Here is a 16,297-nt window from a genome sequence, read left to right on the forward strand (position 1 = left end):
ATCAGAGAGTGACATGTTTGAACATGTTTACAGTGATGAATGGCTGGTCAGCTGTTTCTATCAGACGCTCACTGAAGCTCTGACTCTGCTGTGTCAGGGTTATAATACGTGCACAGAAACTACTTCATTTTTTCTCCATGACACACCTCTGGGCTAACAGATTTACTTGTACAGAGAAAAGGGGGCGTGGCCATGTGCTGACTGCAGATGGCGGGACGGCAGGCCTTTGTCAGAGTAAACAGTAAACAATGCTGTTTCTTACATTTCTCACACGTAGACTCGTCTGATCCGTCTGAACAGTCGTCTTTCCCGTCACACTTGAGCTTCTCTGGGATACAGCGGCTGTTTCTGCAGGAAAACTCTCCTGCTTTACATTTTACTGCAGAGACAGAGACAGAGACAGAGACAGAGACACACCTCTGACACTCAGACATCATTCACAGAGACAACAGTCATGCTTCAGTCCCTCTGTGCACATATGAAGGTCTTTGTGTCTGACAGATTCTCAGCAGTTTGTGTTTGACGTATGAAGCGTGACTTTAACCCACCACAGTTCTGCTCATCACTGTTGTCTCCACAGTCGTCGAACCCGTCACACTCCCAAAACTTTGGTTTACAGCGGCCGTTTGTACACTTCATCTGAGACGCATCGCACTCTGAAAGAAGAAACAACATGTCTGACTTCCTGTCTGTGTCTCAGCTCCAAACCCACCGCTTCCTGCTGAAGAAGAATCCATAGTTTGATCAGTGATTTCCTCAAACAGCTGCTCTCTCTGGTTTCTATCAGACAAACAGGGACTTTGTTGGGGACTATTTTCAGCAGTGGATTAATCCACATGTGGTGCTCTGGTGTGAAGCAGATGTGTTTAAAGCTGAGTTATAAACACCACATCTGGTGTGTAAAGATCCACAGTCGGTGTTTGGACTCACTGCAGTTGTCCTCGTCGCTGCCGTCTCCGCAGTCGTTCCAGCCGTCACACTGCAGCGTGTTGTTGATGCAGAGGTTATTGGTGCACTGGAACCTTCCGGGACAAGCTGGTCGATGACATCAAACAGTAGAAACACCATGAACTGAAGGTGTGTCTGAGACAGAGGCCAGAGTGTGTAGTGACTGGCTAAAAAACACAATTTAAATAATAATAAAATTGAAATATCTTACGATTCGTCGGGATGAAGGCTTCGTACTCGGCGGTGAAACCCTGGTGAACGTAGGACGAGTCCGAGTTAAATTTGATGGTCATCTTGTTGCTGCGGCTGGTGATCACGGTGCTCTTTGGTTTACTGCCACACAGTCTACAACACAGAGACACAGAGACGACTCTCTGAGGACGTTGTCGAGGGCGGACAGACGAAACATAGACTTTAAACACTCGGTTGTGATTTTAACCAGCAAAATAAAACTGCGACCTGTAGAGCATCATCATGAGGAGCCGGTGTCGTGCACGTGGCCAAACCTCGAGTCTGGAGTCAACATGATATCACAGACCTGGTGGAGCGAGCGCTCAGGGGGAAATGTAAGACTTGATACTTGTTGTTGTTGACTTGGGATTTGACTTGAAACTCGTCGCACTTAAAAGGTACAGTATGCAGCTGTGATAGGATCGTATGATGCCACCCTCATTAAGTTCTGTGTAAAAATACAAAGGCTGAGACGTCGTAGCGGCTCCACAGCACCATCTCTGATCCATTAAAGGACAGGACTCAGTCAAAGAGGCCGAGTACAAGTTTGACGACATCACGTCTGAGTCACTGCGTCCTCGCCCGGTCGCCACCGTCATAACTAACCCACCCTGTCTGAGTCAAACGTCCTACAGATCACAACAGTGGCATCAAAGTCACAGTGATTGTTCACATCCAAGTTTCTGACCAAAGCTGACAGACCGGTACGAAGAGAGAAAACTCATGTCTGACCTTTGACCGTTGATGTCAACGTAATCAGTGCGACACTGGCTGCTGTAGTTTCCCATGAAGAACTTGTTGAACTGAACCTTCAGAAACTTTTCCTTTGACGTCTGAAACAGACAGATAACAGAGATAACGAAGAAAAGACGATTATCAGACAGAATTACAGAATCAGCTGAAACTGATGCTCATGAGATACACATCATTTAACTCGTTTGGTCTCGTTCATGAAATCTTTTTAAATTGGGACATTGAGACTTCAGTTACTTCAGGTGAACTGGAGCTGAGAAAATATTTTATATTCGTGTGTTAGCAGTGGTGTGACGGGGACAGGTAAATCAAAGGCCTGGAAGGAGGTTCCGTTATGTCCGTGTCCTCTGTTGTAAGAACCATCCAAGAAGTTAAAGGAAAATATTCGACATGAAACTTGATACAAAAACCCACAACAGCTACAGGAAGAGGCTCCGCCCAGTCACAGCTGCAGACGAGTGCAGTGCTTACATCATCTGAGCGACAGCGACACCGGAGCAGTCAGTCAGACTCAGCAGGTTCGGTGATGATGTTATATTAAAAGTTAAATCTCTATACGTTCTGACATCATCACTGACAGCTCAGTGAGAGTCTCACAGTCTCAGTTCTGTCTCCTGATTGGATCAACAGGATGTCGGAAATGTAGAAAACACATGTATTAAGTCGATTTAAATAAATAATAATTGAATCTGCCGATCACCAACTGATTCATCTAAATGTGTTTTATTTCTAATCTTTGTCATGCTTAACTTTAACGTGTTTTAAAGGCGTCTGTGTGTTGTGAACAAAACAGAACACAAATTAAAACTGTAATTTCTATTAACGACAAACAATATTTATGTGCATTCCTCATTCACACAGGCACTACGAGCAGTCAGGAGCAGGTGGAGATTCTGTTAGTATCAAAAGATGGGAGCTGCTAACATACTGACTGATTCCTTCTGTCAACAGTTGACACACACATTCGTTCTGCTCATGCTTCATGAATGAGACCTGGTGAGTGGAAGCTAACTGATAATACTGGTTACATTTAAGAGATGAGAGAAATTATTTGGTCCTGAAGTGGAGACATAAGTCCTCAGGTCAAACACTGGTCAGCTGGTTATTCATTATCCCCAGAGGATGAACCCTACAGTCATATATTTGGTGACCTCCTGACCTTTCCTTCTGCACCACCATGAGGTTAAAATCTCCACTTTTATTAAAGACACCATGTCCTGATCACATCCTGCTCCCCGGAGGATGAACCCTGAGGAGTTTAAGGACTTTCCTCTGACGTCACCCTCAGGATAAACTTCACTTGTTCATCTCACCAGAACATGAGAACTCACCTCGATGGTCCACACACACGAGGTTTTCGGAGGATAGTTGGAGGGGAAGAAAGGTGAAGAGAAGGAGCCTCTGTCTCCGGTCAGTGTCCCTCCACACTCTGCACAACCACACAGACAGATCACAGAGACATGTGAGGACAGCGAGGAGACGTCAGCTGACAGCATGTAGGATGAAACTGTTAGATCGATTTATTTTGCTGTTGTGTTTGTTCTTCCTGTCGTACTTAGCTGAGCCTGAGGGATCTGGGAGTAGTTGGCTCTGAAGCCGGGGAAGTTCTTGTCCCCGCTGGTGAGCAGAGTCAACAACAGGACGTTTCCAGAGGACAGGAAGGACAGAGACTCATGAGGGTATCCACACTGTCTGAAGAGAAGCACACAAACATGCAGCGGTTAGTGTCACTGTCTCTCTGTTAATGAACCAGTCGTATCAGCGCTAACATTGAATGTTGGTCAAGCTCTGTGAGCGTCTCACTCTGTCAGGACGCGCTGCTCGATCGGAGCCAGGGAGTCGTAGATTTTGATGAAGTCTTGCTGACAGTCGTCCTCCAGGATCAGAGTGTGGAAGTCCAGGCGGACTCGGTGGCCGGGGTCGGCCCTCAGCCTCCACTGCAGGTAGACGTTGGGAGGGTACGAAGAGTCCGGAAACCCCGGAGACTGGACGATTCCTGGTTTACTGACGTGGACGTTGAAGGACTTTTTCACTGACAACAGGAAAAAGACATTTTTCATGACTGGCTGTAAAACAAGAACTCAGCTGCTCTAAACATAATCAAACTATCAGAGTTCATTCAGTTTGACATGCTAACCTTAACTCCATCTGTACACTCTGTGTGTTTTACAATAATGTCAGATTACGTTTTTAAGTCTTTTCAGTGACTTCCCAGCGGACTGATCCTAAATTCAGATTGAGTGGAAACCTTCAAATCAAAGTCACCGTCACAAACATGTCAATAAAGTTACTCCAAAAGACGGACATTTTGTTCCAGTCTCAGACTTTGATGAGGACAGCCAAAAGCTTCAACAACACCTTGGCCCTTTTCAAGAGTAACTTTACTTTGAAAGAATTTGATATAAACAATCTCAGCAAGAAAAATACAATAAAGAGAAATCAACAGTTCTCACCAAACAAAGAGCTCCTCGTCATGCGCGGGTCGATAGCTGTGAACACAAAGACAAACCTTTATTTAATCTCCACAAACTGAATGATTTTACTGAAACCTACAGACACGAGCAGCTCAGACTCTTCGAGTTAACTCCGAGTGACTTGAACTTTAAATCAGCAGGTTGGTAAAGTCCAGTTCAGACCAAAGATCAGTGACGAGATGAAACCGTTTCAGAACATCACAGAGAAAAGTGTCAGCGGTGTGAACTGGCCGGTCTGAGCTGGACTCAAGCCGGCTGATGATGTCACCTGACACTCAGCTGGTCAAATGGCCGGCGGCTGGTTTTAGAACATGATGCCCAGTTCAGACCAAAGATTCACAACATGACGAGTTGAAAGGGATGGTGGGTCGCTGCTGCTGCTGGCTGTATGTGCTTATGCCCCGCCCACACACACATTCTCATTGACTGATGAATTGGCGCTGGTTATTTATATTATTGTGGCGTACTGATTATGAATACAGTCCATCTGATGCTGGTTTTGTTTAATCACTGTAGCCAGTATCTCATTATCACTATCCTCATTTAGAGTTTAAGAAGCTACAAAAATAGAGTGTGTTTTTTAGAAACTTGACATGTTTGTGAGTCACTTGTGGTCCATTAAGAATGAACCCGCGACCCACATTTGGACTGTGACCCAGTAGTTGGGAACCACTGGTTTAGCCCCTCTCTAGTGGCTTTGACATAAAATTATATGGAAATGAAAAACGATGAATTCTTAACATTCAGATTTTAATTTGTCATTGTTGGAGGCCTAAAGTGATTATTTCATTCTACAACTGTAAAAATGTGCAGCCTGTATGATGATGTCACCACATTAATGTTTTCTGCATTAATTCAAATGAGCAGGATTATTTATACGTCGTAGTTCTTAACAACATTTCACACTTATTCTAAAGTTTCACACAACAAACTGCAAACTTTGACACGAAGATACTGAATGTTGAAGCAGCAGAAAGCAAACAGTCAAAAGACAGACGTGATGCACGAGTTCTGTTGATTCAGTGACTGTACAAATTAAACGTGGTCACATGAGATGAAACTTAACCTCCTCAGTACACACCTTGTTACTGTCTGTGGAAATGTCACCAGCTCCACATTTAAATAAATGTATGGATTATTTATTAGTGATAAACTGGGATAATGATGTAACATCAGTCGTGTGTTGGACGTGGCGTCAGTGAGCAGTCGAACCTTGTGAGACGACGTTGTTGACGTTGAGAGCGTCGGTGGGTTTCAGCAGCAGGCGTCCGTGTCGGCCCGACTGACTTCCTGCCGACGGCTCCAGAGACTTGATGGCTTCGTCCAGCGAGTCCTGCTGGAGGACGTGGACGTCAAACTCTGACTGGTAATACGCCACGATGCTGTCGCCGCCAGCGTCTCCCTCGCTACGGAAACACAGAGAAGACAAACTGAAGGAAGACGTGTTCCTTTATGTGTTCACATAATTCAAACTTTTACTACAGTCGGCCGCTCACACACTTTTACTGCAGTAAAGTTTTCACTGCAGGACTTTTACCTGTAGTGGAGTGTTTTCACAGTACTGTTACTGCAGTTAATTATCCGAGTACTTCCTCCACCACAGTCAGCCTCAGATTTCACTTACTGAACGCTACAAACTAAAACGTCCTCAAGCCGAAGTTTCTGTGTCAGAGTGAAACATGAAGCGTGTTTGTGATGCGTACCTGAAGGCCTGAACCGTGGAGCCTTTGAAGTATTTGGTCAGCACAGAGTTTTTGGAGTAAATCAGTTTCAGCTGGAAAATAAAAAGGTCAGAAATATAGAGACATATTCAGATATCTGACATCACGTCTGTCCAGTGTCGTCACAATCACATCAGCAGATACAGACACACACACACAGAGCAACAGGAAGCAGAAGAGTCAGTGTGTGACACATCAGGTGTGACGTCTCACCTGTCTGTTGACCAGAGAGGCCAGCTGTTTAAACTTGGAACTGCTGGAATCTTCATACGCCGGCTCAAAGTGCTCGTTGTTGATCTCCATGGAGCCGATGTAAAGTTTCTTCATTCTGACATCACGGCGTACTGAAGACAGACAGACAGACAGACAGGCAGACAGGCAGTCAGACAGACAGACAGACAGACAGACAGACAGAGAGTCAACCTCTGGATATTAGACCTCAGTAATCGCCTGAATCTTAACTAAAAACACGCACAATTTAATATTTGACTGTAAATAAATTTATATATTTTATAAATATTATAAATCGATCCACATTATATTCAGATTAAGTTACGTTTTTTTAAATCTTAAACCAGCTGCTGCGTCACGTGACTGAGATATTTTGTCGTGTCTGTTACAGTTTATTTGGGAGAACGATCTTTAAATGCACATGTTGCAGTTGTGTTGATATTAACGCCCTCTGTGCTGTCTGATTGTGGCGTTCGCTCCAAACCTACATGTGGTGGGAACACATGGTTATTTATGGTGGAGGGAGGGTCACAGGAAATTATCTGTTGCTCTGAGGAGGGTCAGACACCAAGACATTAAAGAAGACCACAGAAAAATCCAGGCTGTGATTTGGCATCAAAAACCTTTTACATTTGGAGTTTCCTGGACAAACCTTATTGTCAATCTGCCTGTGAAAGCCAAACATCCTGTGAATGTCCGAGGGCTCTAGTTTGTGTCTAAAGTTTCATGAAGCTGTGATGATCCCAAAGGTCACTAAAGGTCTTTTTATACAGTGATGTCAGTTTTAAAACTAGAATCACCACCCAGTGGTTGTATGACTCCGCCCACCAGTCCACCCTGTGGTTGTATGACTCCGCCCACCAGTCCACCCTGTGGCTGTATGACTCCGCCCACCAGTCCACCCTGTGGTTGTATGACTCCGCCCACCAGCCCAGTTTCTCTGACAGTTAGAATAAAAGCTTCTGTATCAGTGGAGTGTGTTTGCCTCCGGCTCCACACTGATAACAGGACACAGACTTCACCTCTGACCCAGAGTCAGCTGGCCCGTGTCAACAGGTGTTTAAATAAAGGTTGTTGAAATGAACTCACAGTGAAAGTGCCAGACGAGCAGTCCGCAGAGCAGAGCCACAGCAGCCGCCGCCACCACCAGACCCACTCCCATCCACAGCTTCCTCCTGCAGCCAGGCGTCTTCTCCAGCTGCTTCGCGTCTGAGGCCGGCAGGAACTGAAGGGTGGTGTCCCACTCATGGTCCTACAGACGGAGGGAGGACAGGGTGAGGACAGGGGAGACATAAGGACAGGTGGTTCATTTACAGATAAACTCTTTGCTTTGACTCCAACACCTTCAGCTTGCTGCCCGTCAGACATCAGCTGGACCATGATGGTCTCTATAGAAACACGCTGTCTGTCAGCAGGTCTCACTGAGACCATGTCTTTCTGGGAGACAGTTGTCCTGGTGACGGACACACAGAGACACGGACATGTTTCTATTTGTTAAATTAAATGTATTTTTTATCTGTTTCCTGCATAAAAACATCTGTAATATGAGAAGACAGTAACTGATGCTGTTTCCCTCCGGTGATGTCACACACCAGCTGATTCACACAAATCCCACAGAGTCCTGAACAGAAGCAGTTTGAGACCCAGAGGCTCATCTGGTGTTAAAGTGCAGCTGATGTTGAGGAGATGTTCACAGACATCACAGCTCTTAAATCTGCCACAGATATGAAGTGATTATTTAATGTGTTGCTTAAACAACAGATGAGTGTTGGTTCATAGACAGACAGACAGACAGACAGACAGCAACACCCTGCTGTCAAAGTGCAGCAGGGTGTTGCTGTTGGACAGGAATGTCTTCAGCTCTGATGTTTGGTATGTCAGCATGTTGTGTCCTGTATGTTAAAGAGTCTGTCCACACTCTGAGAGATGTACAGCTGCTCCTCCTCCACACCCTGTTACACTGACAGACGTACGGCTGCTCCTCCTCCTCCACACCCTGTTACACTGACAGACGTACGGCTGCTCCTCCTCCACACCCTGTTACACTGACAGACGTACAGCTGCTCCTCCTCCACACCCTGTTACACTGACAGACGTACGGCTGCTCCTCCTCCTCCACACCCTGTTACACTGACAGACGTACAGCTGCTCCTCCTCCACACCCTGTTACACTGACAGACGTACAGCTGCTCCTCCTCCACACCCTGTTGCACTGACAGACATACAGCTGCTCCTCCTCCACACCCTGTTACGCTGACAGACGTACAGCTGCTCCTCCTCCTCCACACCCTGTTACACTGACAGACGTACAGCTGCTCCTCCTCTACCACACCCTGTTACACTGACAGACGTACAGCTGCTCCTCCTCCACACCCTGTTACACTAACAGACGGACAACTGCTCCTCCTCCACACCCTGTTACACTAACAGACGGACAACTGCTCCTCCTCCACACCCTGTTACACTGACAGACGTACAGCTGCTCCTCCTCCAAACCCTGTTACACTAACAGACGGACAACTGCTCCTCCTCCACACCGTTACACTGACAGACGTACAGCTGCTCCTCCTCCTCCACACCCTGTTACACTGACAGACGTACAGCTGCTCCCCCTCCACCACACCCTGTTACACTGACAGACGTACAGCTGCTCCTCCTCCACACCCTGTTACACTGACAGACGTACAGCTGCTCCTCCTCCACACCCTGTTACACTAACAGACGGACAACTGCTCCTCCTCCACACCGTTACACTGACAGACGTACAGCTGCTCCTCCTCCACACCCTGTTACACTGACAGACGTACAGCTGCTCCTCCTCCACACCCTGTTACACTGACAGACGTACAGCTGCTCCCCCTCCACCACACCCTGTTACACTGACAGACGTACGGCTGCTCCTCCTCCACACCCTGTTACACTGACAGACGTACAGCTGCTCCTCCTCCACACCCTGTTACACTGACAGACGTACAGCTGCTCCTCCTCCACCACACCCTGTTACACTGACAGACGTACAGCTGCTCCTCCTCCACCACACCCTGTTACACTGACAGACGTACAGCTGCTCCTCCTCCTCCACACCCTGTTACATTGACAGACATACAGCTGCTCCTCCTCCACCACACCCTGTTACACTGACAGACGTACAGCTGCTCCTCCACCACACCCTGTTACACTGACAGACGTACGGCTGCTCCTCCTCCACACCCTGTTACACTGACAGACGTACGGCTGCTCCTCCTCCACCACACCCTGTTACACTGACAGACGTACGGCTGCTCCTCCTCCACACCCTGTTACACTGACAGACGTACAGCTGCTCCCCCTCCACCACACCCTGTTACACTGACAGACATACAGCTGCTCCTCCTCCTCCACACCCTGTTACACTGACAGACGTACAGCTGCTCCTCCTCCACCACACCCTGTTACACTGACAGACGTACAGCTGCTCCTCCTCCTCCACACCCTGTTACACTGACAGATGTACAGCTGCTCCTCCTCCACACCCTGTTACACTGACAGACGTACGGCTGCTCCTCCTCCACACCCTGTTACACTGACAGACGTACAGCTGCTCCCCCTCCACCACACCCTGTTACACTGACAGACGGACAACTGCTCCTCCTCCACACCCTGTTACACTAACAGACGGACAACTGCTCCTCCTCCACACCCTGTTACACTGACAGACGTACAGCTGCTCCTCCTCCACACCCTGTTACATTGTCAGACTTACAGCTGCTCCTCCTCCTCCACACCCTGTTACACTGACAGACGTACAGCTGCTCCCCCTCCACCACACCCTGTTACACTGACAGACGTACAACTGCTCCTCCTCCACACCCTGTTACACTGACAGACGTACAGCTGCTCCTCCTCCACACCCTGTTACACTGACAGACGTACAGCTGCTCCCCCTCCACCACACCCTGTTACACTGACAGACGTACAGCTGCTCCTCCTCCACACCCTGTTACACTGACAGACGTACAGCTGCTCCTCCTCCAAACCCTGTTACACTAACAGACGGACAACTGCTCCTCCTCCACACCGTTACACTGACAGACGTACAGCTGCTCCTCCTCCACACCCTGTTACACTGACAGACGTACAGCTGCTCCTCCTCCACACCCTGTTACACTGACAGACGTACGGCTGCTCCTCCTCCACACCCTGTTACACTGACAGACGTACAGCTGCTCCTCCTCCACACCCTGTTACACTGACAGACGTACAGCTGCTCCTCCTCCACCACACCCTGTTACACTGACAGACGTACGGCTGCTCCTCCACCACACCCTGTTACACTGACAGACGTACAGCTGCTCCTCCTCCACCACACCCTGTTACACTGACAGACATACAGCTGCTCCTCCTCCACCACACCCTGTTACACTGACAGACTTACAGCTGCTCCTCCACCACACCCTGTTACACTGACAGACGTACGGCTGCTCCTCCTCCACACCCTGTTACACTGACAGACGTACGGCTGCTCCTCCTCCACACCCTGTTACACTGACAGACGTACAGCTGCTCCTCCTCCACCACACCCTGTTACACTGACAGACGTACAGCTGCTCCTCCTCCACACCCTGTTACACTGACAGACGTACAGCTGCTCCTCCTCCACACCCTGTTACACTGACAGACGTACAGCTGCTCCTCCTCCACCACACCCTGTTACACTGACAGACGTACAGCTGCTCCTCCTCCACCACACCCTGTTACACTGACAGACGTACGGCTGCTCCTCCTCCACCACACCCTGTTACACTGACAGACGTACAGCTGCTCCTCCTCCACCACACCCTGTTACACTGACAGACGTACGGCTGCTCTTCCTCCACCACACCCTGTTACACTGACAGACGTACGGCTGCTCCTCCTCCACCACACCCTGTTACACTGACAGACGTACAGCTGCTCCTCCTCCACCACACCCTGTTACACTGACAGACGTACGGCTGCTCCTCCTCCACCACACCCTGTTACACTGACAGACGTACAGCTGCTCCTCCTCCTCCACACCCTGTTACACTGACAGACGTACGGCTGCTCCTCCTCCTCCACACCCTGTTACACTGACAGACGTACGGCTGCTCCTCCTCCACCACACCCTGTTACACTGACAGACGTACGGCTGCTCCTCCTCCACCACACCCTGTTACACTGACAGACGTACGGCTGCTCCTCCTCCACCACACCCTGTTACACTGACAGACGTACGGCTGCTCCTCCTCCACCACACCCTGTTACACTGACAGACTTACAGCTGCTCCTCCACCACACCCTGTTACACTGACAGACGTACGGCTGCTCCTCCTCCACACCCTGTTACACTGACAGACGTACGGCTGCTCCTCCTCCACACCCTGTTACACTGACAGACGTACAGCTGCTCCTCCTCCACCACACCCTGTTACACTGACAGACGTACAGCTGCTCCTCCTCCACACCCTGTTACACTGACAGACGTACAGCTGCTCCTCCTCCACACCCTGTTACACTGACAGACGTACAGCTGCTCCTCCTCCTCCACACCCTGTTACATTGACAGACGTACAGCTGCTCCCCCTCCACCACACCCTGTTACACTGACAGACATACAGCTGCTCCTCCTCCTCCACACCCTGTTACACTGACAGACGTACAGCTGCTCCTCCTCCACCACACCCTGTTACACTGACAGACGTACAGCTGCTCCTCCTCCACACCCTGTTACACTGACAGACGTACAGCTGCTCCTCCTCCACCACACCCTGTTACACTGACAGACGTACAGCTGCTCCTCCTCCACACCCTGTTACACTGACAGATGTACAGCTGCTCCTCCTCCACACCCTGTTACACTGACAGACGTACGGCTGCTCCTCCTCCACACCCTGTTACACTGACAGACGTACAGCTGCTCCTCCTCCACACCCTGTTACACTGACAGACGTACGGCTGCTCCTCCTCCACACCCTGTTACACTGACAGACGTACAGCTGCTCCTCCTCCACACCCTGTTACACTGACAGACGTACAGCTGCTCCTCCTCCACCACACCCTGTTACACTGACAGACGTACAGCTGCTCCTCCTCCACCACACCCTGTTACACTGACAGACGTACAGCTGCTCCTCCTCCACCACACCCTGTTACACTGACAGACATACAGCTGCTCCTCCTCCACCACACCCTGTTACACTGACAGACTTACAGCTGCTCCTCCACCACACCCTGTTACACTGACAGACGTACGGCTGCTCCTCCTCCACACCCTGTTACACTGACAGACGTACAGCTGCTCCTCCTCCACCACACCCTGTTACACTGACAGACGTACAGCTGCTCCTCCTCCACACCCTGTTACACTGACAGACGTACAGCTGCTCCTCCTCCACACCCTGTTACACTGACAGACGTACAGCTGCTCCTCCTCCACCACACCCTGTTACACTGACAGACGTACAGCTGCTCCTCCTCCACCACACCCTGTTACACTGACAGACGTACGGCTGCTCCTCCTCCACCACACCCTGTTACACTGACAGACGTACAGCTGCTCCTCCTCCACCACACCCTGTTACACTGACAGACGTACGGCTGCTCTTCCTCCACCACACCCTGTTACACTGACAGACGTACGGCTGCTCCTCCTCCACCACACCCTGTTACACTGACAGACGTACAGCTGCTCCTCCTCCACCACACCCTGTTACACTGACAGACGTACGGCTGCTCCTCCTCCACCACACCCTGTTACACTGACAGACGTACAGCTGCTCCTCCTCCTCCACACCCTGTTACACTGACAGACGTACGGCTGCTCCTCCTCCTCCACACCCTGTTACACTGACAGACGTACGGCTGCTCCTCCTCCACCACACCCTGTTACACTGACAGACGTACGGCTGCTCCTCCTCCACCACACCCTGTTACACTGACAGACGTACGGCTGCTCCTCCTCCATCACACCCTGTTACACTGACAGACGTACGGCTGCTCCTCCTCCTCCACACCCTGTTACACTGACAGACGTACCAAACCATCACGTTTGTACAGGAGGGAAAGTTACAGCTGGTGGAACCATCATGTCTCACCTTTTCTCCAGGGGCTTCATCTTTGTTTTAGAATTGATTGATAGATTTTACTCATTACGTTTTAAGTTTGAGACCCTGAAGACCCTCCAGGACCTGTATGGCTCCAAGACCCCCGGGTATGCAACAGGTCAGTGACAGGTCAGTGGCAGGTATGTAACAGGTCAGTGACAGGTCAATGGCAGGTATGTAACAGGTCAGTGACAGGTCAGTGGCAGGTCAGTGGCAGGTATGTAACAGGTCAGTGACAGGTCAGTGGCAGGTATGTAACAGGTCAGTGGCAGGTATGTAACAGGTCAGTGGCAGATATGTAACAGGTCAATGGCAGGTATGTAACAGGTCAGTGACAGGTCAATGGCAGGTATGTAACAGGTCAGTGACAGGTCAATGGCAGGTATGTAACAGGTCAGTGACAGGTCAATGGCAGGTGTGTAACAGGTCAGTGGCAGGTATGTAACAGGTCAATGGCAGGTATGTAACAGGTCAGTGACAGGTCAATGGCAGGTATGTAACAGGTCAGTGACAGGTCAGTGGCAGGTATGTAACAGGTCAGTGACAGGTCAATGGCAGGTATGTAACAGGTCAGTGACAGGTCAATGGCAGGTGTGTAACAGGTCAGTGGCAGGTATGTCACAGGTCAGTGACAGGTCAGTGGCAGGTATGTAACAGGTCAGTGACAGGTCAATGGCAGGTATGTAACAGGTCAGTGACAGGTCAGTGGCAGGTATGTAACAGGTGAGTGACAGGTCAGTGGCAGGTATGTAACAGGTCAGTGACACATGAGTTATTCTGAAGTTATAAAGATTTAAACTGTAAAGACTTGCTGCAGCGCCACCTTCAGGACGACTGGATACCACTGATAATGATGTTTAACATGGGAACAGGTTGGGTTATTATTCATGGAGGAGAGGTTTGAGTTACTCTGAAGGAGGAGAAGGAGGAGGAAGAGAAAGAGAGGCAGGAAACCCAGTACAGACACCAGTAAGACCAGCACAGACCCAGTGAGACCAGCACAGACCCAGTGAGACCAGCACAGACCCAGTGACACCAGAACAGACCCAGTGAGACCAGCACAGACCCAGTGAGACCAGAACAGACCCAGTGACACCAGCACAGACCCAGTGAGACCAGAATAGACCCAGTGAGACCAGCACAGACCCAGTGAGACCAGAACAGACCCAGTGACACCAGAACAGACCCAGTGACACCAGAACAGACCCAGGGAGACCAGCACAGACCCAGTGAGACCAGAACAGAGCCAGTGAGACCAGCATAGACCCAGTGAGACCAGTACAGACCCAGTGAGACCAGAACAGACCCAGTGACACCAGAACAGAGCCAGTGAGACCAGCATAGAGCCAGTGAGACCAGTGCAGACCCAGTGAGACCAGCACAGACCCAGTGACACCAGCACATACCCAGTGAGACCAGCACAGACCCAGGGATACCAGCACATACCCAGTGAGACCAGTACAGACCCAGTGACACCAGAACAGACCCAGTGACACCAGTACAGACCAGTACAGACCCAGTGACACCAGTACAGACGCAGTGACACCAGCACAGACCCAGTGACACCAGCACAGACCCACTGACACCAGCACAGACCCACTGACACCAGTACAGACCCACTGACACCAGTACAGACCCAGTGAGACCAGCACAGACTCTATAAAGTGTTTCAGACCTCCTGAACTTTATGTTTATTAATCGTTTTAAACAGAAACTACTTCCTGTTTGGTTTCTGTTTTTAATCTCAGGCGATACCGAGGAACCTGTACGGCCTGTGACGTCACAGTAGGTTTATATTACAGGTAAAGAGCTCACCTGTCGGGGACAGAACGTCTGTCCTGAGTCCAGTAAATCCATGTCACTATAAAGTCCCGGGTTGTCCCTTTCTCTGTACGTTAATCCGTCTTTACCGGAGCTTCCTGTCGTCTTTGAGTCTCGCGCTCTGCGCCATCAGCCTGGCATGGCGACAACAGGTGAGCGGCGACAGGTGAATCTGTCCTCCAGGTACAGAGGCACACACCGAGCGATTCAAAACAAGAAAACGTTTAAAGTTAGTTTGTAGCTCCGGGTGTCGGTTCCGGTACCGAGTCGGTATTACCGGGTTCAGACCGGAAGAAGAACCGAACAGCAGCAGCGGCTCGGTTCTGAAACACAAACAAAGATTTGGCGACAAGAACGAGGAAACTGGACTGACAGAAACCAGAGAGAGAACAATGACGGAGATGAGTCACGGCAGGTAGACTCCTACCTGAGCGCCTCCTCTTCTTCTTCTGTGGAGGTGTATATGACGGCTGACAGCCACGTCACGCATTACCGCCACCTGCTGGAGACTGTCAGTTTAACAGTGTCCTCCCATCACTCCCCCACCCTGCTGTCAGTCCCTCCATCAGTGTCCCTGTCCTCTCCAGATATTACCCCCCACCCTGCTGTCAGTCCCTCCATCACTGTCCCTGTCCTCTCCAGATATTACCCCCCACCCTGCTGTCAGTCCCTCCATCACTGTCCCTGTCCTCTCCAGATATTATCCCCCACCCTGCTGTCAGTCCCTCCATCAGTGTCCCTGTCCTCTCCAGATATTACCCCCCACCCTGCTGTCAGTCCCTCCATCAGTGTCCCTGTCCTCTCCAGATATTACCCCCCACCCTGCTGTCAGTCCCTCCATCACTGTCCCTGTCCTCTCCAGATATTACCCCCCACCCTGCTGTCAGTCCCTCCATCAGTGTCCCTGTCCTCTCCAGATATCACCCCCCACCCTGCTGTCAGTCCCTCCATCACTGTCCCTGTCCTCTCCAGATATTATCCACCACCCTGCTGTCAGTCCCTCCATCACTGTCCC

The 16,297-nt window shown here is 50.0% G+C and overlaps 1 protein-coding gene across 1 annotated transcript in view; it reads right to left on the bottom strand.

Moving 5' to 3' along the window:
* The window catches only part of LOC117258716 (suppressor of tumorigenicity 14 protein homolog), a 31,115-nt gene extending 15,422 nt beyond the window's left edge, over positions 1 to 15,693 (bottom strand). The window contains exons 1-14 of the mRNA XM_033629819.2: positions 15,277 to 15,693; positions 7,448 to 7,610; positions 6,341 to 6,471; positions 6,110 to 6,180; positions 5,619 to 5,812; positions 4,386 to 4,421; positions 3,736 to 3,964; positions 3,488 to 3,624; positions 3,264 to 3,361; positions 1,912 to 2,012; positions 1,160 to 1,293; positions 931 to 1,035; positions 549 to 656; positions 263 to 379 (exon numbers count right to left, since the gene is read on the bottom strand). Of these exons, the coding sequence (XP_033485710.1) occupies positions 263 to 379; positions 549 to 656; positions 931 to 1,035; positions 1,160 to 1,293; positions 1,912 to 2,012; positions 3,264 to 3,361; positions 3,488 to 3,624; positions 3,736 to 3,964; positions 4,386 to 4,421; positions 5,619 to 5,812; positions 6,110 to 6,180; positions 6,341 to 6,471; positions 7,448 to 7,610; positions 15,277 to 15,318 (1,666 nt within the window). The 5' untranslated portion in view covers positions 15,319 to 15,693. The remainder of the gene's footprint in view (positions 1 to 262; positions 380 to 548; positions 657 to 930; positions 1,036 to 1,159; positions 1,294 to 1,911; positions 2,013 to 3,263; positions 3,362 to 3,487; positions 3,625 to 3,735; positions 3,965 to 4,385; positions 4,422 to 5,618; positions 5,813 to 6,109; positions 6,181 to 6,340; positions 6,472 to 7,447; positions 7,611 to 15,276) is intronic.
* Positions 15,694 to 16,297: the final 604 nt, after the last annotated feature.

Source organism: Epinephelus lanceolatus, chromosome 8 (genome assembly GCF_041903045.1).
Source record: "Epinephelus lanceolatus isolate andai-2023 chromosome 8, ASM4190304v1, whole genome shotgun sequence".
Lineage (NCBI taxonomy): Eukaryota > Metazoa > Chordata > Actinopteri > Perciformes > Serranidae > Epinephelus > Epinephelus lanceolatus.